This window comes from Gambusia affinis, linkage group LG06, assembly GCF_019740435.1.
Source record: "Gambusia affinis linkage group LG06, SWU_Gaff_1.0, whole genome shotgun sequence".
Taxonomy (NCBI): domain Eukaryota; kingdom Metazoa; phylum Chordata; class Actinopteri; order Cyprinodontiformes; family Poeciliidae; genus Gambusia; species Gambusia affinis.
The window spans coordinates 10911618-10933694 of record NC_057873.1 but is presented as its reverse complement, the minus strand read 5'-3'; the positions used below and the strand labels follow the sequence as shown (position 1 = coordinate 10933694).

The 22077-nt window shown below is 37.9% G+C and overlaps 3 protein-coding genes across 5 annotated transcripts; 1 reads left to right on the top strand and 2 right to left on the bottom strand.

Annotated features, from left to right (window-relative positions):
- Positions 1-1915: 1915 nt before the first annotated feature.
- Positions 1916-4636, bottom strand: LOC122832232 (gastrula zinc finger protein XlCGF8.2DB-like). 3 transcript variants are annotated; one of them, XM_044118792.1, is made up of 5 exons: positions 4546-4636; positions 4350-4444; positions 3883-4023; positions 3684-3814; positions 1916-3588 (listed from the first exon to the last, which is right to left on the bottom strand). In XM_044118792.1, the coding sequence occupies exon 5, from the start codon at positions 3494-3496 to the stop codon at positions 2396-2398; it is 1101 nt and encodes a 366-aa protein (XP_043974727.1). In that variant the 5' UTR covers positions 3497-3588; positions 3684-3814; positions 3883-4023; positions 4350-4444; positions 4546-4636; the 3' UTR covers positions 1916-2395. The 3 variants fall into 3 exon arrangements, with proteins under 3 accessions (XP_043974727.1, XP_043974724.1, XP_043974725.1); XM_044118789.1 differs by lacking the exon at positions 3684-3814; XM_044118790.1 differs by lacking the exon at positions 3684-3814 and having other exon boundaries at positions 4535-4618.
- A 2341-nt stretch (positions 4637-6977) lies between these two features.
- LOC122832231 (TLC domain-containing protein 3A-like) lies at positions 6978-9973 on the top strand. Its single transcript, XM_044118788.1, has 5 exons — positions 6978-7273; positions 8538-8621; positions 8713-8932; positions 9265-9360; positions 9473-9973. Exons 1-5 carry the CDS (start codon positions 7152-7154, stop codon positions 9761-9763), a joined length of 813 nt encoding a protein of 270 aa, XP_043974723.1. The 5' UTR covers positions 6978-7151; the 3' UTR covers positions 9764-9973.
- Positions 9974-10838: 865 nt separating this feature from the next.
- gemin4 (gem (nuclear organelle) associated protein 4) lies at positions 10839-22006 on the bottom strand. The gene is made up of 7 exons (XM_044118787.1): positions 21918-22006; positions 16538-16675; positions 14103-16094; positions 13444-13591; positions 13089-13359; positions 11769-12467; positions 10839-11192 (listed from the first exon to the last, which is right to left on the bottom strand). The coding sequence occupies exons 2-7, from the start codon at positions 16557-16559 to the stop codon at positions 10971-10973; spliced, it is 3354 nt and encodes a 1117-aa protein (XP_043974722.1). The 5' UTR covers positions 16560-16675; positions 21918-22006; the 3' UTR covers positions 10839-10970.
- Between the last annotated feature and the right edge of the window lie 71 nt (positions 22007-22077).

Here is a 22077-nt window from a genome sequence, read left to right as displayed (position 1 = left end):
TTTCAATTACGACTAATTTTTTATCACATTTGCCTTGACAATCTTAAAGTCATTAATTCAGGTCATTTTAATATTTGGTGGAGGTAAAAATTTACATCCGCTGAACGTTAAAAAGCGTTTCATTTTGATGCCCGGCTGCAAACTTCTCTAAACTAAATGCGTTCTTTTGTGTATCTTTAAAGCTGAATTTAAGCTAGATCTGTACACACAAAGATGACAACTGAAAGGTTTCTCTGCTGTGTGGATTCTCATGTGTATGTCAAAGTTTGTTCTGTTTGTGTCCAGTGATGTTTATGTCCTGCTAGGGTTTTTGCATGTCTTTTTGACGTTTTTTCTTTTTAACATATTTCACCATCGTCATCACAACTCAACTTAATTTTCAGTTGAACTTTCCTCATTGCGTCTAGGATTTCCTTTGAAGTAAAGAGTTGCATTTTATCCTGAGTTTGGAGAACCTTTAGTTGAATGGCTCACCTTCCTGTCATTTCCCCTGTATTTACTTTTTAGTCTGCAATCTGGTAAGTTTTCAAGTTGAAAGAAAACATTATTTACATCAACTTTATCCTCCTCTTCATCATCATTTAGGCAATTATCAAATATGTTGATCAATGTTTCACTTCTAATTTTTGCCTTGATAGTCTTTAAAGTTACTAATACAAGTTATTTTAACATTTTCACATTTAGCACATCTGCTGAACATTTAAGTGTTTTATTTTGACATCCAGCGAATGCCAGCGACAAACTTTACCAAACATTGATGGGAACTTTCAAGGGGCGTTGCTTTAACGTTTTATGCTAGCTGCATGTAGTCAGCTCCTACAATAATGGCCAAAGTAATTTTTCACCAAAAGATGATTCAGGCAAAGAAAAAAAACATCCTAAAAAAGCTTCTTCTTTTTTTAAGGAAGGTGACGATATTTTATTTTGATGACAAAGTACTATTGAATGAACATGACTATGACCTGTATTCTCAAGACTTTTTCCCACAAAGATAACACTTAAAAATTTGACATGTTTTTTTTATTATTATTTTTGACACATAATGAAGATGTAAAAGCAAAAAATAGCATAGTCATTTTACTTTAGTGAACAATAAAAGTTTAGGACATGAAGACTTATTTTATAAAAAGAGTCTACATGACTATGACCTGCATTCTCAAATCCTAAAAGTAGAAGAAGCTCACAATTACAACATTTTAGAAAAATTCTAAGAATTTCTTCCCAAAGGGCCTCTAATGAGCGGCTTAAGAGAGTACCTAATGCTACAAATGGTGATAAATGTGTTAAGCAGAGAAAATAGCAAAAGACTGACAACACTGCACATTGATGCTGTGTAGTAATACATTAAATTTTGCACAATTTCACTAAGACATTTTTCTTAATCCAGTCTGGACTGCATTAATCAATTTCCATAGATTTCATGAGGTGCATTTGCTTTGGGGTTTTGAATCTTAATTTCAGAAAGACTAAAGACGTAAAAGCTACCAGACCCCACTAAATGTAAGTTTATTTTGGTTCACACTCCTCATCAGTGGGGGTGGAAAGGAATGTTTACACCACTAAACAAGAAGTAGAAGAACCACCAATAATACCTAGAAAACACTACACTAGCAAAGGGCTCAAATACACTGTTGACTCCTCACTCAGAGTTTCTCTCTCTTAGCAGTCGACTGAACCACTTAAGCCAAGACTCCTTGGTAAGAGTAGGACTCAGAGAATTTGAAAATGCAGGCCCTGAGAACAAATTTCTAACACAGATCTAATACCTCCTCAGTGCAGTCAAGTTCTCCTGAGTCCTGAAAGCGAACTTATTATTTGGCTTTGACATAGAAACCCATTTAAAAGTTGCACAATACTTGCCCTTGAGGAATTGAGTTCAATACCCTTGCTATATTCTATTCTATAAAATACTTGAAAGTAAAAAATAAACCCAAAATTAAACAGTCCTCAAGGGCCCAGTATTCCTGCATATTTTAGTTCTTTCCTTGATTCAACACATTTGAACCAAATGATGGCTCTGCTGAATATTGACTTGCTGAGGAGGGAGTAACTACCACCAGGCAGTGAATTAAAACATGTAGGATACCGGCTCTTGAGGACCAACTTTGGACACCCCTGCCCCAAGTTAAAGATAAATGTACAAATAAAACTGTATTTCATTAACACAAAAATATCCAACAGAAACCTCTGCAGTAGCACCTTTAATTCCACTCAGAGTCCTCAGTAGTTGCCAAAGGAATTGCAGATGAACACTTTCCATCTTCCTCCTATATTTCAAATTATTTTTTAGTAGATCCCCTTTCCTCAAGCATTACAGGAGAAGAGATTTTTCTGTGTGGATTCTCAGGGGTGTGTTTAAATGTAATTTCCATCTAAACAAGAATCCCCAAAGATATCAAATGACAGGCTTTTCTCCAGTGTGGATTTTTATGTGCCGTTTCAAGTGGCCCTTCTGACTAAAGCTTCGTAAACAAACATCACAACTAAAAGGTTTATACCCTGTGTGGATTCTCGTGTGTTTTTTTAAACTTGCTTTTACGCTACATTTGTATCCACAAAGTTGACAACTGAAAGGTTTTTCTCCCGTGTGGATTCTCATGTGAACATTTAAATTTGATTTTACGTTACATCTGAATCCACAAATTTCACAACTGAAGGGTTTCTCTAGTGTGTGGATTTTCATGTGCTGGTTCAAGAGACCTTTATGACTAAATTTTTTAAAACAAACATCACAACTGAAAGGTTTATCCCTTGTGTAAACTCTCATGTGTTTGTTTAAACTTGATTTATCTCTGCATCTGTATCCACAAATATCACAACTAAAAGGTTTCTCTCCTGTGTGGATTCTCATGTGTACATTTAAACTTCCTTTTATGCTACTCTTGTATCCACAGAGATCACAACTGAAAGGTTTCTCTCCTGTGTGGGTTCTCATGTGTACATTTAAATTGGATTTTACACTACTCTTGTATCCACAAATATCACAACTGAAAGGCTTCTTTCCTGTGTAGACTCTCATGTGTGCGTCTAAGTTTCTTCTGTTGTTAAATGTCTGTCCACACAATTTGCAGAGATATTTATGTCCTCCTAGGGTTCTCGCATGTGTTTTTGATGTTGGATTTCTATTGCATATTTTACCATTGTCATCACAGCTAATCTTCATTTCAACCTGAACTTTCCTCATTGAGTCTAGAGTTTTCTTTGAAGTAAAGAATTTCATTTTATCCTCAGAGATGGGAGAATGGCTCACCTTGCTGTCATTATCCCTGCATTTACTTTTTGGCCTGTAATTTGACAATTGTTGACGGAAAACATTATTTACATCAGCTTCATCCTCCTCAATGAGTTCAGTCTCTGATGAGTTGGAATAATCGCCATGATCTTGATTCTTGATGGATTCTACTGTTTCACAGTGATCTCCTGGTAACTCTCTGTCTTGTATGTGGTGCTGATGAAGGTGAGACGACAGGAGAAACACTTCATCATCCTCATTCATGTCTGGTGGGAGAGACTCTGGACATTGTAGGTCAAAACCAAGACCATGTTCTTCAGGAGCATCTTCTTTAAGCAGCAGCACCTGCTGAGCATCTGCAGGAACCATTGAAGCAAATTATGTACATTTTAAACCACCGCAGCTTTATACTCACATGAATATTACTTGAATTAAAAACCAACATACATACATGTTTGACTTTAGATTGAACTGTGATGTTGTTCGCTCTTAGGTGACACCCTAACATTGCTCCAAGAGCGATGTTGTTTTGATTGCATGCACACTTCCCAGACCAAAGTGCCACTGTATCCAGTTTCAGAGCTGATCAGGAAGAGAGTCTCACTCAGAAAGCTGATCCTAAACCATTACTGATGAAAAAACATACAAACCTAATCTATGCAGCAGGACTTTGGGGTTCATATCAGCCCTCAGTGTTTTGCCTTGATGCTCCATTTCTTCTAATGGACACCACACCTCCTCACAACCAGAGTGATGAATGAACTGGTGGCAAGATCAACTTGTGGGCTGAGCTGGAAGAAGCAGGAACCACAAAATAAACAATGTTAAAAAGCTGAAGATCATTGTAAAATATAATCTCATTCTGTAACTCAGCAATAATGCTTTTTAGTTTATCCCAGTGAACATTTTCCTCACAAGACAATAGGTGGGGTTCTTAATGTCCATTGGACAAAAAGAAATACAAGAGATAAAACAACAGAAACATGGCAGTGGCCTTTTACTGTACAAGCAATATACAAAGAGATAAATTACACAAAAGCAGTCATTTAAAGCGTGTGGAAGAACTGCATGCATAATTTAATCAATGTTTTAATTCCACAGCAATATTTGAGCTCACCATAGCGTTGGAGTTCACAGAGGATCCCACAACTGATCCTCAAAAGGAAATGGCCACTCTGCGCTGCACGCTCAACTCTTCTTCACCATCCGTTTCTGAAATACACCATCCTGTTAAAATACTGTCTGCTCAACACTTCACTGCAAAGGTACAAACATATTTCAACAAACTATGAGAATATTTACCGTTTTCTTACCAGAAATATAATTTAATTATGAAAACCAGGAAGAGTTGTCACCACATGACCCAAGATGGAGAAACAGGAAATCCTATGATGCAGTTTCTTCTTCCTCTTGCGGTTTTTGCGGTTAGGCCAAAAAATAAGAAAAAAAAAATTTCCGGTGCGTATTGCCGCCACCTACTGGTGAGGAGTGCAGGTAAAAATGGGAATTTTATTAAATTTGCAGAGCGAAACTATATGCTTTTAATTAGGACTGTGACAGTGAGATATTAAAACAAACACTGATTCATTCATTCATTTCTCGAGTTGATTTGTAGAAACTTTTCTCAGTCAAATTTCGCTTTCACCTTTTTCAACTTTTTAAGGTTATCAACCAATAACTTTCTTTGTCAAACTGCTGGAATTAGCATATTATTAGGTTTTCTCACACATACAAGTATTGCAAATGTCTACATATTATATACTATATAATGTCTTTAATATATCTTACGAGAAGTTTTTCTCGTAAGATATATTAAAGACATGTCTTATGAGAAAAACTTCTTTTTCATAAATACTATTGAATACCTAAAAAGGTATTCATACTCTTTGCATGCTTATGTTTATGTTCTAAACCAGTTTCCACTCTCATTAGTGTCCTCTAGAGCTCAACACACACAGGTGAATATTTTGTCTTTTTGTTTTCATTCTTCTATTTAAAATGTGATTCGTCTGCAAGTCATATCCCTAAAATAACACAACTAAAATGTTTATCTTTATGGATTCTCTTGTATCTGTTTAAATTTTATTTCTGGCTGCATCTATACACACAACGATCACAACTGAAAGGTTTCTCCCCTGTGTGGATGTCCATATGTGTGTTTAAATCACCTTTCACCCTGAATCATTGTTCACAAACATCACAGCAAAAAGGTTTCTATTTTAGGGCGGTTCTTTTATGTGAGATTATATTTAATATACAGATTAATCTTTTTCCACAAAGATCACAGCAATAAGTTGTGTGGTCTGTGTGGATTCTCGTGTGTGTTTGAACTTGATTTCAGGATATATCAGTATCCACAAATATCACAACTGAAAGGTTTTTCTCTTGTGTACATTATCATGTATCTGTTTAAACTTGATTCCACATTTACAGTGGATATGAAAAGTATTCATACTCCTTTACATTTTTTCACTCTTTGCTTCACTGCAGCCATTTGCTAAAAATCCCCCCAAAAATATTTCTCATGAATGTACACTCTGCACCCTATCTTGACAGAGACAAAACAAATATAGAAATCTTTGAAAATGTATTAAAAAATAAAAAATTAAATATTACATGGCTATAAGTATTCAGACCCTTTGCTCTCTATTGAGTAGAATCACCCTTTTGAACTAGTTCAGCCATGAGTCTTCTTGGGAATGATGCAACAAGCTTTTCACACGTGGATTTGGGGATGGTCTGCCATTCTTCCTTTTAGATCTTCTCCAGTTCTGTTGGATGATAAAAGTTGGTGGAGCCATTTTCAAGTCTCTCCAGAAATGCTCAGTTGGGTTTAGGTCAGGACTCTGGCTTTGCCAGTCAAGAATGGTCTCAGAGTTGTTCTGAAACCACTCTTTTGTTATTTTAGCTGTGTGCTTAGGGTCATTGTTCTGCAACCAGTCATCCAGCCTCTGTGCTCTTTGAGCAGTTCATCCAACCTCATGATTCTCATTCTCTGACATAAACTGTGAGCTGTGAGGTTTTATACAAACCGGTGAGTACCTTTCCCAATCAAGTCCCAACAGTTGACTCCAATGAAGGCATAGAAACATCTCCAGGAGAATCAGAAGAAATGTGAGTTAAATATAAGTGCCACAGCAAACGGTCTAATTCAAGTTCTAAAATTCCATAAAAGCCATTTATTAGCCATTTATTATTTATACATCAATTGGTTTTGAAGTGAATTCAACCATGGAAAACAAGGTAAGCTTCAAGTGTCACCATCTCCCTCATAGATAAATTGTGGAAAATTTAAAAAACATATTCAATTTAGTCATTAAAGATTTGTTATTCTGTTGAAGGTTAGCTAGGTAAATGTTGATCACATAAAGAGCTACAGCTAGATTAGTTAGAAAAGTTCCAGCCTGTTCCACCCTGTTAGGTTCATGAATCAAACAAGGTGGAAATTAGGGTGAAAAGCAATCATCTTCCATTCAGATGATGGACTAGTGTTGCAAAGTAATTTGAGGTATTAACAGATGTTTGTCTGTTTTAATTTCACTAGGTACCCCCATTGACTCCAGTGAGGGGAGCAATGAGGATCCACCAGTACCTATCAAGGTATCAAGGCAAAAGTTCTCACCAGTTGGTGGCGGTAAAGCGCCATTTAGTTGTTTGCTAACCGCCGATAACTATCAAGAAAAGAAGAACAAGTTTTTAAAAATAAAAAATACAATCATTTATATATTTATTTATTTAATGTAAAAAGGTATTATTATTTAGAAGAAGAAGCAAAAGAATAAGAAAAGCAGAATAATAATAATAACAACAAGAAGAACAATTCCGGATTGTTAGCGCTGTAGCACCGAGATGTTGTGGTAACATGTAGCAGGTTGAGTTTGTTTTCCAGGGTCAAAGATACGCCGAGGCTGCTGATACCATGATGGCTGCCTTGGTGTGTGGAGCTGCGGTGTTCCCAGGGCTTTTCTTCAGCTTCAGGAAGATCTTAAAACACACCAGGACGGAGTGGAGCGAAGCCGACGTCACCGTAGTCAGTGAGAGGTCAGCCTCCTCACGAATAACAAGCTGCATTTAATGTTAGCGAGCTGCTGCTAAGGTTATGGGGACTGAATTACTAATATTACAGGGATAGAAGAGCTGTTCAAGTCGGAACATTTAGCTTGTGTTTCAAATGAAGAGCCTGGTTATACTGAAACAGTCTGGCCACTTTATTGGGTACCCTTGTAAATCAGCTAATGTCTGCAGCCCAACAGCTCTGGCATGAAGACTAAAGAGAACTTCTTTAAGTTCAAACCATAAATAAAAAAGGAGAGGAAAATGGATTTAAATAACCTTTTAAAAAAACAGCCATCAGACATGCTGGTGTTAGTATTTCAGAAACTGCTGACCCACTGGGATTTTTACCCACAACTTTCAGAGGAGAACGGGAAGACTTTCAGCACTTTAAGGTGTGTTGAGTACAACTACTGAACTCACAGCACTTTAAACCTTGAAGCAGACGGGCTACAGCAGCTGAAGACCTTGCCAGATGACCCTTCTGTTCCTAAGAACTGGAATTTGAGGATTCAATGTAAAAAGGGTCTCCAACAATGCACAAGAAGCCTGATGAGTCTGGAGCAGCTGCAATATTAAGATGGTAAGGGTGGAAATTAGGTGTGAATAACATGAAAACGTGTATTTATCCTGATGTGTGGATCTGATGGTTGTTCCATACAAGTGTACCCATCTTCTCATTGCCACTTCCAGCAGAATAATACACCTCATCACAAACCTGAAATGTAGTTGATGTGGTAAACCAAGAAATTTACATCATGAATGTAACCATGAGAGTATTTACTAAAATCTACGAGGGACAAAAAAAGGCAGTTTTCAAAACTAATGTGTGTCCAGCCTGGTGCTAGCAAAGTGTAACTAATAAACTGGCCTAAATGAATTTGGAAAACAAATTCATATAAAAATAAATAAATAAATAAAAATCATGCATCAAATTTGTTCTTACTCTGTGCTGTTAATTTCCTTGACTAACTCTTATAGTATAAATGGAAAATTGTTCAACTTTTCTCTGATTCCCCAAATTATTCAGTAATCAAACCATCATAAACTCAACAGGACTCAAAGGATTTCAAAGTCAAAATTTATAAAGAATAATACATTTTTCAAACTTGAGTTGAACGTGCAGAGGTTGTTCCAGTTACGTTTTTCTAAAGGAATCAGGGATATTTTAGCTTCCAGGCTAACACAGCATTAGGATTCAGTTTTACAGTAAAAAGTTTCCAGTTTCATCTGCTCTGATGTGTTTCTACAGACTGGTTTCTGCTGTCCATGGGTCGCTGGCCACTGCAGCTGGAGTCACAGTTGTTTCATCTTGCAGGGATGTGATGACTGACAGGTGAAGAACTCTCTATAAGCTACCGATACGTTTTTATTGTAATATAGAAAAAACAATCGAATTAAAATGCTTCATGTCTCACGATGCACAGTCACTGGCTGGTGAACAGTTTTGTCCTGTTTGGAGTTCCTTACATGGTGTTTGACATCTACACCATGTATCTGAGCCACTACCACACTGAGAGGAGCAGAGCTGGGTCCGAAGCTCCCAGTGGACACTCGCTGCAGACGGTCAGAGCTTTCCTTTGCAAGGACTGGATGCTGGTTCTCCATCACATGGTCCTGGTTTTTATTTTCACACCAATCACACTGGTGAGATCAGTGAGGAAACAGTCGTATTCATTCAGTCGAACCTCTGCCGTCACAGATTTTCATTCATTTGGAAAATTTGTCACAGATCTAAAAATCAGTGAGAGAAATGAGTGAGATTCTTCTAATGTTTTGACGCAGATCTTCATGGTTTGGAAATATTTTTAGATCACCAAATAGTTGTTCATTTAGGTGAAATATCCTTTACAACAAAGTCTTTATAGGCTAGATTAAACCCTAAAAAGTGAAAGTGAAGAAAGTGAAGAACGGAGCAGATATTTATCACAGTAAAGAAACAATAAGTTGATTATTGACTGAATTGTGCCTGTTTTTAGTTTTTCAGGAGAGGTTTGGGGGATTTCTTTATTGGCTGCATGTTCATCACAGAGCTCAGCACTCCCTTCGTCTCCATAGGGAAGATCCTCATTCAGGTGATCAATGAAGAAAAAAACATAATCTCTTTCCCATTCTTTGCATCCCATCTTGATACATTGCTCCAGTTTTTTCACTTGCATGTTTCTGTTCATGTTTGTTTACACACAGCTGCGCCTCGATGGCACCAAGCTACATACAATCAACGGCCTCATCGTGCTACTGACCTTCTTCACATGTCGCATCCTCCTCTTCCCCTTCATGTACTGGATGTACGGCCGGCAGTTCGGCATTCCTCTGCACCAAGTGGCCTTCCACCTGCCTCTGCTCTGTAACGTGGGGAACCTGGTGCTGCTGGCTCCACAGATCTACTGGTTCACCCTGCTGCTGAGGAAAGCACAGCGACTCTACCTGAGGCAGAGGAGGCCACAGGTAGACGAAGATGTGACGAAGGAAGACTGAGGAGCTGCTTGGTCTGTTAATTTAAGACACTAAGACCAGAAGTCATGGTTTCTGTGCCTGGTTTTACTAAAGATTTATTCGGACTGAAATTGTTTTACAACAGAGTATTAAGGCCTGTTTAAGAAAAAATAAAAATAAAGTCAAAATAATAAGAAAGTTATTTTTTGAAAATAAAGTTGTAACATTACCTGAATAAAGTTGTAGTAAACACATAAGCATCAGATTATTAATCAGTCTTTAACGTGTAAATGAATTATTTCTTTATCTGTAAAACCAGTATCAAAATATAATTCACAAGATGCTTGAAATTCTCATTTTACTGCAGTCGAAAGACTCTTCATGTCTAAGTTCTCATAATAGTTAGACTTTATTCTGGTAACATGACTATATTATTTATTTTTTCTTAGCCTGGCCCCAATATTCCACTGCAATTTTTCAACAGCATCAGGGTAATGGAAAACAATTTACACTATGGTAAAATATTTATTATATACAAGATGATTTATTTGATCATCTTGATCAAATAAATATGTTCAATAAACTGGTCAGTGGTAATTTTTCTCAGGTTGACTGATTACAAACTTGAAGTCATGCTAATGCTAACACCTTAGTTTAGCATGTCCCTATATTTAAATTATTTTCAATCTTTTCTACACCACCATTTTTGCCTATGAAAAGTTTCTTTTTTAAATGATTCAGATGAACCATAATTAAAAAGCAATGTCCCATTTTCATTTCGTAATTTTCAGTAAATTTTTCTTAATTACTTTTGTCTGTTTCAAAGTTATTTCAGAGGCCATTGTGGGTTTTTTATTAATTAACAAAGGTCTACAAACATTTTTTTCAACGTTTTTGCCATCAAATTTATGAAAATATTTTCTAAGGTCCAGAAATTCATCAAAAACATCTAGACTAACTTCAGATGCTTTTAGCCTAAAGCAGTCTACTTAACACTGGTGGATGTTATTTAATGTTACAGTTTAAAAGAGCCAACCTTGCTGTATATAACAAGAATATTTTCCTGCAATAGTAACCTTATTTTCATATCTCCTAAAAAAATAATGAACAGATCATATCTTTGTACTAGACATTAACATTTATTTACTAGAGTTCAGTTTTTACACCTGAGTAAAGCGTGGATTCTGATATTCAACGCATCTCGTTGTTTAGCAAGAATCGTCAGCAGATTGTCTCAAGTAGGAAATGCTCAAGCTGCAGACGACACAAGCTGAGCGATCTTCTGCTGGAGCACTGCCTTCATGTGCTGGTTGCTCAGGTTGTCTGTGATGGTGGAGAAGAAATGGCGTGTGTTGTCGCTCTCCGCGTGGCTGCAGCTCTCTGGGAAAGCCGCCATGACGGCCTCGTAGTGGCTGAGGATCTCCAGGCTGCACAGGAACAGAGGCTCAGACTGGCCTCCTGGCATCATCACCTGGAATAAACAAATGTATGTCAAATCTCAATATCAGTGCTCGCAATAACACAATCATGAGGAACTACTTGGATAAGATATTTCAGGGCGCACACATTAAAGACGCGCGTTCTTTTAATTATCTTCATCTTGTTATGATCTTGTAACAATACCGCCAACCCCCATTGCTGAATAAACTTTAAAAATGATCCATAAATTGCTTTTTCCATTATCATATATATTTTCGTAAATATTGCACAGCTGTGTGACATCAGCGTTCCTCTTCTGTGCATGTGGGTTGCTTTGGGAACATAAACCGTTCACACAGAAGTGTCACTGCGGTCACATTTAATTAGCAGTATGAAAAAAAGAGAAAAGCAATGTAAATCAGTAAAGAAAAAAAAATAGAATTGAGCAGTAAAATCAGCTTTGTGATCAACTTATCTCCAGGCTTTATCAGGGTGCAGATACCTGCAGCCATGTCTGAAACTTATTATTAATACATAATCATTAATAGCGGATTTTTCACACCGAACCTTTGCAGAAGCTATGTTGGTGTGCTGAGGTAAAATCCGGATATAATCATTTAATTCCTACCTGGATGTGCTGAACGTGGCAGAAGAGCTGGCTGAGAACGAAGAGGACCTCTTGGCTTGGAGCTGCAGCCGCCTCCTCCTTCATGTGAGCATCTTCTGATTCCCGAGGAGAATCTTCTGCATGTTTCACAGGATTATGATCTCTTTTTGCAGCTTTAACAGACTGATTTAATTCTGAGGAATCAGGAGCTTTAGGACACTCTAAAGAAGAAGAATGAAGAGGCAGCTTGGCTTTCACACGGTTCATCATGTCCCTCACAGCATGGGCGTACAGCCTGGAAATGTGGGCCCAGCCGTGAGAGGACAGCCAGTCGGAGCAGCTGGAGCCGCAGAGCAGCTGCAGGACTCGCAGCAGGAGAACCGACAGGCGCAGCTCGCATGAGAACTGCCTCAGGTCCAGGAGAGGCAGGAAGTCCACGTACTCCAGAGAGAACGGGACGCTGAGGCGAGCCGACGTGATCAGCTCCCTGAGGACGCCCAGCAGCCGCTCCCACTGGGAGACGGAGCACCAGGGGAGGGTCTGCGTCAGCGCCACCAGCAGGCCTTTGCTGAACATGCTGACGTGGTCGGGCCGGTGCCGGTCCAGAGAAAGACAGGACAGCATGGTGGACCGCAGGGAGTCAGAGAGGGAGCAGCACTCCATCCAGGCTAAAAGACCCGTTCCCTGGCCGTACTCAGGGAGGTCCAGGCCAGACCAGTCCTACAAGGGGAACAAGGACAGGAACATTGATACAGCCTGGTCCAAATATCCAAACTCTTTGATCATCTCAGTCTCTTATGTATGCTTAATAAAGTCTAGTTTATTTGAATAACACATTTCAGCAACATGACAGCTCAAAGTGCTTTACACCTTAAAAACATCACAGTCACCAACTGAGAAACAATCAATAAATATAACATTTTGTCAAATACCGTCATCAAAACACATCAACTATATTGGTCAATGTTCTATTTATTACTAATCAAAAGCTAAGCTAAACAGGTGGGTTCTGGATCAGCTGCAGCTGGACGATTGATTTCTTAGGCAGACATGTGAAGACACTGTTGCATTAATCGTTGTGACTAAAGATAAACACATGGATGAGATTCTCTAGAACATTAATCCTTCAATCCTGGAAGTATTCTTTAAGTGATAGAAGGCTGACTTTGTAACTGTGGCTCTGAATGTTCAGAGACACTACACCCAGAAATCAAATGTTATTGACTTAAAACAAGCTTCTATGTCTTGTGGAAAAGTTACATTTGTTTTAGTTTGCGCTAGAAACTAGGCCAAAAATACTTACTAATAAGTGTTTTTGCATTGTGGACATGATATTCCTACCTCTTCAGGAAGGTCACAGACTTCCAGCAGAGAGGAGGGCACCTCATTTTTAAAGTGCTCTCCCCAAACTGGCCTCAGATGGAACCGAACGGTCCAATCCAACGCCTCGGTCTTGTTGTAGAGCCAGAACAGAGCCCTGGACCAGCTGCTGGGGGCTGCCTCGATCTCTGCCCCCACCAGCTGCCCCAGAGTGGTCAGCACTGACACCAGCAGCTCCTTAGTGTCCATGGAGCGTAGGTGGACGGCTCCCTCTGCTGGCTCCTCCCAACATCTATCAGATGATTCATAATGAAGTTAAAAGGTGGAAAAGTAGAAAATATAAAACATTAGAGACGACACACACACACGCACACACCTGTAAGCCTGGTTGTAGAGTTGGGCTAAGACAAAGAGGAGGGGGAAGGGAGAGCAGTTCAACACCCAGTGAGGGGAAGGAGCTGCTTCCACTGACAGAGCAGTGTGGAGAAGCTGCAGACTGAATTCTGTGTCTATCTTATCGTCACCTGGAGATACATGGAGAAATTACAGAGTCAATCTACCATAAAATGTTTCAACACATCCTCCACCCAAATACATTTAAAGTCTAGCTATAAATACTAGAAGACATAAGAATTAAAGAAAATGACTATATATAAAAGTCAAATATTTATAAAGCCTGGGAAATTAAATGATTCATAGCAGATTGTGCGACACTTTGTCAGATTACAACCACAAAGTTCAACGACTTGCTTTCCCAGTCACAAAAAAACATTAACATACTTCCAGAAAACGGCTGGGTGTTTTCTTAAGCAGTTTGACTGATTTTAGAAGTAGTTCAGACCCAAAAGGAAGTACAAAAATGTGCAAAAAGATGATTTTGGATAATAGGTTTCCTTTAAAGTTTATGGTTGCATCAGGACAAAAAGTGAATAAATACAAATGTGAATTCTTTCACAAGACTTAAGTTTTCCAGGATAATTTTAAAGAAAACCATCAACTCTTAGTGGGTTAAAATGATAACTAGTGCATCCTCACCCACAGCTGAGAGACTGGGCAAGACAAAGGTGTTGACGACCTCCTGAGGCAACAGGAAACTTTGCTTCTTCTCCTCAGTCATCACGTCTGGCGTCATCAGAAGACCCAGGAACTTGAGGAGTTGCTGCTTCTCACTCGCTGATATGGATTTGCTCCCGATTGTGTCCTGCAAACACCTGCATAGCAGACTCCTACCACTCACAGCATTTACTTTATCATCTTTAGGTTCTCCATCATTTTTTCCTCCCAGCTGAGCTTTGAGTCCAGACAGCTGCTTCAGGATCTTAGCCATCAGGGAGAATGCTCCCTTGTTGAAAATGGCTGAGTGGCAGCAGGACTTTAACGCTGCATCTGGGTTCTGAAACGCCATTCTCGCCACCAAGGAGACTGCGGTGGTCAGGTTGCCTTGCGACACTGCTGCTGAGGCTCCGCCCCCTCCTTGGATGATGCAGTTGAAGGCCATGTTGAGCTCCTGTTGGAAGCCCTCTGTTACAGCATAGGGGACAGGCTGCTTGAAGAAGCCCCTGCTGGATAATCCCAACATGGCAGCAAGCGTCTGGTTCTTGTCTTCTAAAGAAAGTGCAGAAAAAATATCTGCGGCGATCTTCATCAGCTTCCTGCACTGACTAACATCGGAGTTCTCAGCATGTAGGAGACTCATGAGGGTAGAAGAAAGGCTGAGAAGAGTAGGATGCTGCCGGAAAGCAGCTTGGTTTTCCTCCAGGCATTGAACCCAGAGCTTAGAACGAGCCCAGGATGCCTGGCCTGCAAACAGCTCTGCAAAGCTGTGGTAATCCTGCATGCGGTGAGCGATGATCACTGCGGTTACCTGAGCCTGAATGTCAGGAGTGTCCTCAGCAGCAGGAAGATCCAGGGACTTGAGCAGATCTCTGAGTGTGTTCGTCTCTGCCGCAGTTTCAGGAACTTCATCCAGAGCCGCAAGGACTCTCTGGATGCTCCGTTGTAGCCGGACGGTAGAGAAACATGGAGTCAAGGGGTCGCTGACCACCAGAAGGCCTTTATCTTTCCAAAACTGTACGAGACATGTGATGATCTTCAAGGCTTCAGACAGCTTCATCGTGCTGGGCTGAAACGGAGACGGTGACAGAGAGGCACTCAAGTCTTTCTGAGCGTCTCGAATACGTTCAGCACTGAGGGTCTCAATCTCTCCTCTGCAGCTGGTCATCTTACACAAAACGTCCAACTTTTCTGTTACAGGAAGAACGACTTCCTGCGTAATCAGGAAGGACGTGTACAGAGCATCAAGAGAAATGGATAGCGACTGAAAACACACATTTGTAGAAGCTACCAGATTCATCATGTCTTTCAGTGCATTAAAGAGAACATGCAGGATGTCAGTGTTTGGAGACGATGCTGTCATTTCTGCAGAGTCCAGCTTCAACCTCTTTGCAGCGTGAGAAAAATCTGAGGACAGACGGGCAAACTGGTTGGCAAACATCGTCTCTATGGTTTCTTCAGTCTCTGATTTAAGTACCTCTCCGCCTTTCCATAACTCCCACCAAACTTCCAGAAAAAATCTGACATCTTCCTCCCCAGCGGGATCGCTCCTGACATGCTCCGTTAGCCTTCCCAGCTCCATGGCGATCCGATCTCGGGGAAGAAGGAGGAGGAAACGGGCAAAAATAGGCGCAGCAGCAGTCGACTTCACCAACTCCATCAGGACTGCGTGGTTCATCTCAGGGAGGCTGTTCTGGAGGGAGAAGAACGGATTCTCCCTCCAAGCCTTTTCAACATCCTCCCTAGCTTCTCTGCTCAACAGCTTCAACCACACAACACAAACAATCCTCTTCTTCCAAGTTAAAGTTTGAAGGTTGGGTCGATTGCCAGGTTCATCTAGTCCACAGATTTCTTGGAGTGCTTGTAAGATCGGGCGCCCGACACGGCTCCAGTCAGCTTTGGGAAGCGAGGACAGAGACGAGGGGATACACAGCTTCTCCGCCTGCAGGAAAGCCCCCTGAATAATGGCTGAATCTGAAAGAATCAGAAAGTCACAGCAATACTTTATGATTTAGCTCATTAAGCACCGGCCACATTTATATCCAAGATCATTTATAGCTTTCTGGGGGACCCTTGTTCATCAAACTACAAGGAAGAGATTCCTAACCCTATAAAGTAGCCCACTACTACATTTTACAAGTTGCTGAAATTATAAATCTTGATACGAGTTAAACTGATAAACAAAACTATAATACAAGAAAATCAACAATCCTCTATCTGTCAGTAAATACAACAGATTTACATTGTTTTTGGTTAATCGTTTACTCATTTATTCTGATTTCATCTTATACTAGTTTAACCATAAAGAAACAATCGCCTGGAAGATAATATTTTATTTATGAAGTATAAAGGTAATTTTTCCATACAGCAGACGATAAGCGGACTTCATAGGGTATGAAAACAGTGGAACTATTTACCTTTGTTCATAATGAGCGCCATGGCGGCTGAGTGAGGAGAAAAGCAGCCCAGTCAGTAAAAGCAGCTTTAGAAACCAGACCAGCGGTTCTATGTCTCAGTTCAATCCAGTTTCCTGGTGTCAGCGTGCTGCAGTTGTCCTCTTCTTCTTCTTCTTCTTTTCTATTATGGCGGATCACAAGCAACTTTAAGGTGCATACCGCCACCTACTGTACATGAGTGTGTAGCTGCATTACTTCACATCTATTAAATTCTATTTTTTAATTTTGTATTCTTAAGATAAATAAACAATGCTTTCCTTAATTTGTGAATATCTGTTATGTTTCCTTCATTTCCTAATATACCTTTAAGATTCCATTCATGCCCTATACTTCTAACTATTCTCTTTAATTCTTTCCTTTTGTGTTCATATGACTTACAGTTCATCAGTATGTGTTCTACATTTTCTTTCTCTCCACATCTCTCACATTTATCATTATTTTTCCTCCCTATTAAATAAAGTATGTCATTTAAGTAGGTATGACCTATTCTTAATCTACTTATTATTATTTCTTCTCTTCTGTTTCTTTCATTAATGCTTCGAATTTGAACTGACTTTTGTACTTCATATAATCTTCTTCCTTTCTTATCTTCATTCCACATTTTTTGCCATTCCTCCATTTCTTTACTTTTAATAAGTGATTTCCCTTCCCCTTTCCCAAAAGGAATTAACATTGCTATTTCTCCCTCTAAAGCCCTTTTAGCTAATTTATCTGCCTTTTCATTGCCTTTTACTCCTTCATGTGCTGGCACCCAACAAAACCAAACATCAATGCCACCCCTATATAATCTAAATAAAATATGATGAATTTCTAATACCAGATCTTTTCTATTATTTCCTTCTCCCTTGATACTTTCTACTACTGCTTTGGAATCTGTGCACACCACCACCCTGTCTGGTCGAATCTCCTCCACCCACTGTAAGCTTAATATAACTGCCACCATTTCTGCTGTAAAAACCGACAATTGATCTGATATTCTTTTATAAATACATTTTTTAAACTCTGGAATATATATTCCTATTCCCACATATCCTTTTAAATTCTTAGAACCATCTGTATAAATTTTAAGGTAATTATTATATGTAGTTCTTAAATAAATATCAGTCTTTATCCCTATTTCATTTAAATTCCAATCATTTTCATTATGCTAATTTTCAAATCTACATTAACCTCTGGTATTAACCATGGAGGAATAACGCTAGTTGGATTAAACTGAGCTATTTCCTTGTCCTCCAATCCATACATTTTAATCCATTTCCTAACCATCCATCCAAATCCATTACTTTGGAACTTCACATATTCCCAACAATTTTGTAAGATAATTGAATTCACATTATCATCTATATTACTTTTAATTTTCATCCAATATGCTAAAGCTAGTTTAATTCTCCTCATTTCCAGAGGAGTTTCCCCAGTTTCAATTAAAAGAGCATTAATAGGTGTTGTTTTTATTGCTCCTATACATATACGTAAAGCTCTACACTGTAATCTTTCTATTCTTTGTAATGATGTTTTAGCTGCTGCTCCATATATAATACTGCCATAATCTATTATTGCTCTCATGAGAGCCCTGTATATGCTTAATAATGACTGTCTATCTGCCCCCCAATTATTTCCAGCCACAGCCTTTAATAGATTAATAACTTTTTTACACTTGGTTTCTAATTTATCTATATGTGTTTTCCATGAGTAAGAACTGTCCAACCATAAACCTAGATATTTATATTCTGTTACTCTTTCTAAAGTCTGTCCATATAATGTTATTGTTTCTATATTAATATTTCTCTTCTTTGTGACAACCATATAACAAGACTTGCTTGCTGATAATTTAAAACCCCATTCATAAGACCATTTTTCTACTTTACTAATTGCTTTTTTAATATTTTCTACCACATGTTTAATATTTTTCCCTTTCATCCATATGGCCCCATCATCTGCATATAGTGCAGATTTTATACATTTACCAGTATCATAGAAAATATCATTGATCATAATATTAAACAAAATTGGACTAATTACACTACCTTGAGGTATTCCATTTTCAACATTAAATTCATTTGAATAGTCATTCCCAATTTTTACTCTTATTTTTCTATCTAGCAGAAAATTTGCTATCCAATTATACATTCTCCCACCTATTCCCATCTGTTTCATTTTTATAAGTAATCCTTCTTTCCATAGTGAGTCATATGCTTTTTCTATGTCAAAAAATACTATAATCATTATTTCCTTCATTTTTAAAGCTTTCTCTATGTCATTACTGACTCTAGTTAGAGCATCCATTGTTGATTTTCCTGTTCTGAAACCACATTGGTATCCATTAATTAGATTATTCTTCTCAAGGAAGTATCCTAATCTATTAACCATTATTTTCTCCATCCATTTACTTAAATGAGAAGTAAGAGCTATTGGTCTATAATTATTTGGACAGGTAGGATCTTTACCTGGCTTATTAAATGGTAAAATGATTGCCCTTTTCCAACTATTTGGTATCGATCCTTCTTTCCATATTTTATTAAATAATTTTAATATTAATTTCAGTGTTACTTCCGGTATTTGTCAAACATAGCGTAGCATAATTGATCCTCCTGGAGCTGAATATCCTGTCCCTTTCAATACTGTTTTATTTCTTTCATGGTTATATTCATATCTAATGTTGACATAGATTTTGACATTTTCTAGTGAATTTTATGATTTCCTAGTTTTTGAATCATCTGCCTTCTATGAGTATCTGTCAAGTGATCACCACTATGAACTGCAAAATGTCTCACCTAATAACTCTGCCTTATCTTTATTTAAAACCAAAACCTCCTGTCCTCTGACTAAGGATGGAATATTAACATTGTTCTTTTTCCCCATCATTTTTCTTAACATTGACCAAACATTCTGTAAATTTATTTCTGAACCTATTGATGAACAATAGTCTCTCCATGTTTTCTTTTTTGCATCCTTTATGGTTTTCCGAGCCTTTGCTCTTTTCCTTTTATAATCAATAAGGTTTTCGATTGTTAAATTTTTCTGTAATATTTTAAAAGCTTTATTACGATCTTTAATTGTTTTACTACATTCATTATTCCACCAAGGAACTACTTTCTTCTGACCTTTCACTTTTATTTTTGGAATGCTATAATTTGCAGCATTTAAAATATGTTCTACTATTTGATTTGTACATTCTTCAATATTACCTTTTAATGTTACTATATGACTTGTTTCTTCACATTTTGTTTTAAATTTAAACCAATCAGCTTTATTAAAGCACCATCTTATTAATGTTAACTCTTCTTGTCTATTTATATTATCATTAATTATTGTACTCACTGGAAAGTGATCACTCCCTAGTGTAGACTCCCATTTAACATCCCATTCACATGCACTAACTAGGCAGTTAGATATTAATGTAATATCTAGACATGAAACTGTATTTTTATGTATATTTACTCTTGTACCTTTTCCATTATTAAGACAAACTAATGACCTTTCATCCATTAATTCTTCCACTATTTTACCATTATGATCTGTCTTCTTGCTACCCCATAGACTGTTGTGAGCATTAAAATCTCCACACCAAACTTCTCTTCTATGAATTTTCCCTATTTCCTTAAACATTTCACTATCAAGATTTTTACATGGATTATAATAATTTATGATTTTAATATTTCCGTGTTTCTTTAAATTAAATATTTCTATATTAATACATTCTAATTGTTTATTTAATGAGTCTTTCTTATAAGCTATTCCTTCCTTAATTAAGGTGGCACATCCTCCACCACTACCATTACTTCTATCCTGTCTTTCTATGTTATATCCAGGAATTTTAAAATCTAAGTTTGAATTTAACCATGTTTCTTGTATACATATTACATCTGGTATTATTTCTAAATCATAAATATACTTTTTAAATTCTTGTCCATTAGCTATTAAACTTCTGGCATTCCATTGAAGAATATGAAGAACCATTAGAAAAGCATGTCTAATCCTGACCTTTTCTGTTATTTCAGTGGCACTCAAAATGGTATGAATCTGATCTGCTTGAATTTCTTTCATATCTAGGAACCTCCCTGCTGCTGTTACTATTGCTTTTATTTTATCACTTTTCTTCTTCATTTGGACTGTAACATTAATAATATGACATATAAATGCTACAAAGTTTTCTTTTTCACCATCATTGTATTTTCCTCTATTTTACATTTATGTGAACATATATTATTCGTATTTGTTGTTGGCATTAGTATTTGTCTCTGATCATTCTGTCCTTGATTTGTGTTCGAGAAGTGTAACTTTGGTCTGTTTCTCCCAGCCTTATTCCTCTTGTACTATCTTTCTTTACTCTTTTTAATGCTTCTGCATAAGAAACTCTTTCTGTTATCTTAATTTTCTGGGCTTCTCTAGCTTCCCTTTGAACTATACATCCACCATAGGCTGCACTGTGATCACCTCCACAGTTACAGCATTTAATTTTAGCGTCTTTGTCACATTTTCCAAATTCATGTGGACCTCCACATCTTGCACATCTAATTTTTCCCTTACATTCTTTTGCAATGTGTCCCATTCTTTGACAGGTAAAACATCTGAGCGGTTTCGGGATGTACTCTCTAACTTTATAGTTCATGAATCCTAGCTGAATGTTTTCTGGCATGTTGTTTTCAAACTGTAATATCACAGCCATAGTATCTTTGAGTTCCCCTTCTCTTCTACTTTTAATCCTGATGGCATTTGTTATTTTCCCTCCTTTGATTTCATTCTTCACCTCCTCCATTGTCATTTCAAGTGGGACTCCTGAAATTACTCCTCTCAACCTTGCCATATAACCTGGTATATATGATTTAATTCTTTCTCCCATCAGAGTTTTCATTTTGATTATATTCTGTTGTTGTGCCTCACTGATAGCTTGTATTATCACTTTTCTGTTGTTCATGATTCTAGCCGTTTTGATTTTTCCTATCTCTACCTCTATTGCTTTGGTTATCTTTATCGGATGAATATAACCCCTTTCTTGCTGAAATTCCACCACAACTTTGTATTCTACTTCTGTATTACTATTATCTTGTTCTCGCGAACTCACTCTTTGGTTTATTTTTGTCCTTTTACTGCCTTCCGCTCCTGGCTCACTTTCATCCGACCAACTTCTTGCTCTTTCATGTCTCTTTCTGATTGTTCTTTTCATTTTTGCTGACCTCGCTATCATCCACTCCATTTCATTTCCACTATTTCCTCCTGATGTAGAAGCCATGCTACTACAGTCAATGTACAGCTTATGTGATCCACCAAATCAGCTCCTACCGCCTTCTTTGTTTGTTGTGTTCAAATGTCCGCCTTCCGGGTTCCCATGTCTGCAGTTGTCCTCATTTTTTTAACAGCATGTCAACATTTCAAGAGTCCAGCGCTTCCGCTTTTTAACGTGTGGCAGCGGTCAGCAGTAGCTACAGCGACGCCTCTGGACAACGCCGGTACTGCGGTTCCCATAACCACATCGATATATAATTTTTTTTTAATCCTCTACT

Coding starts and splice junctions, on each gene's coding strand:
- LOC122832232 (XM_044118789.1), bottom strand. CDS start 3,946: ATGGAGCATCAAGGCAAAACACTGAGGGCTGATATGAACCCCAAAGTC. Junction 3,589..3,882: donor AGTCCTGCTGCATAGATTAG/GTTTGTATGTTT, acceptor TGGTTCCTGCAG/ATGCTCAGCAGGTGCTGCTG.
- LOC122832231 (XM_044118788.1), top strand. CDS start 7,152: ATGATGGCTGCCTTGGTGTGTGGAGCTGCGGTGTTCCCAGGGCTTTTC. Junction 8,933..9,264: donor TTTTCACACCAATCACACTG/GTGAGATCAGTG, acceptor GCCTGTTTTTAG/TTTTTCAGGAGAGGTTTGGG. Junction 9,361..9,472: donor TAGGGAAGATCCTCATTCAG/GTGATCAATGAA, acceptor GTTTACACACAG/CTGCGCCTCGATGGCACCAA.
- gemin4 (XM_044118787.1), bottom strand. CDS start 16,559: ATGGCGCTCATTATGAACAAAG. Junction 13,592..14,102: donor GCCCAGTCTCTCAGCTGTGG/GTGAGGATGCAC, acceptor ATGTATCTCCAG/GTGACGATAAGATAGACACA. Junction 11,193..11,768: donor GCCACGTTCAGCACATCCAG/GTAGGAATTAAA, acceptor TGTTTATTCCAG/GTGATGATGCCAGGAGGCCA.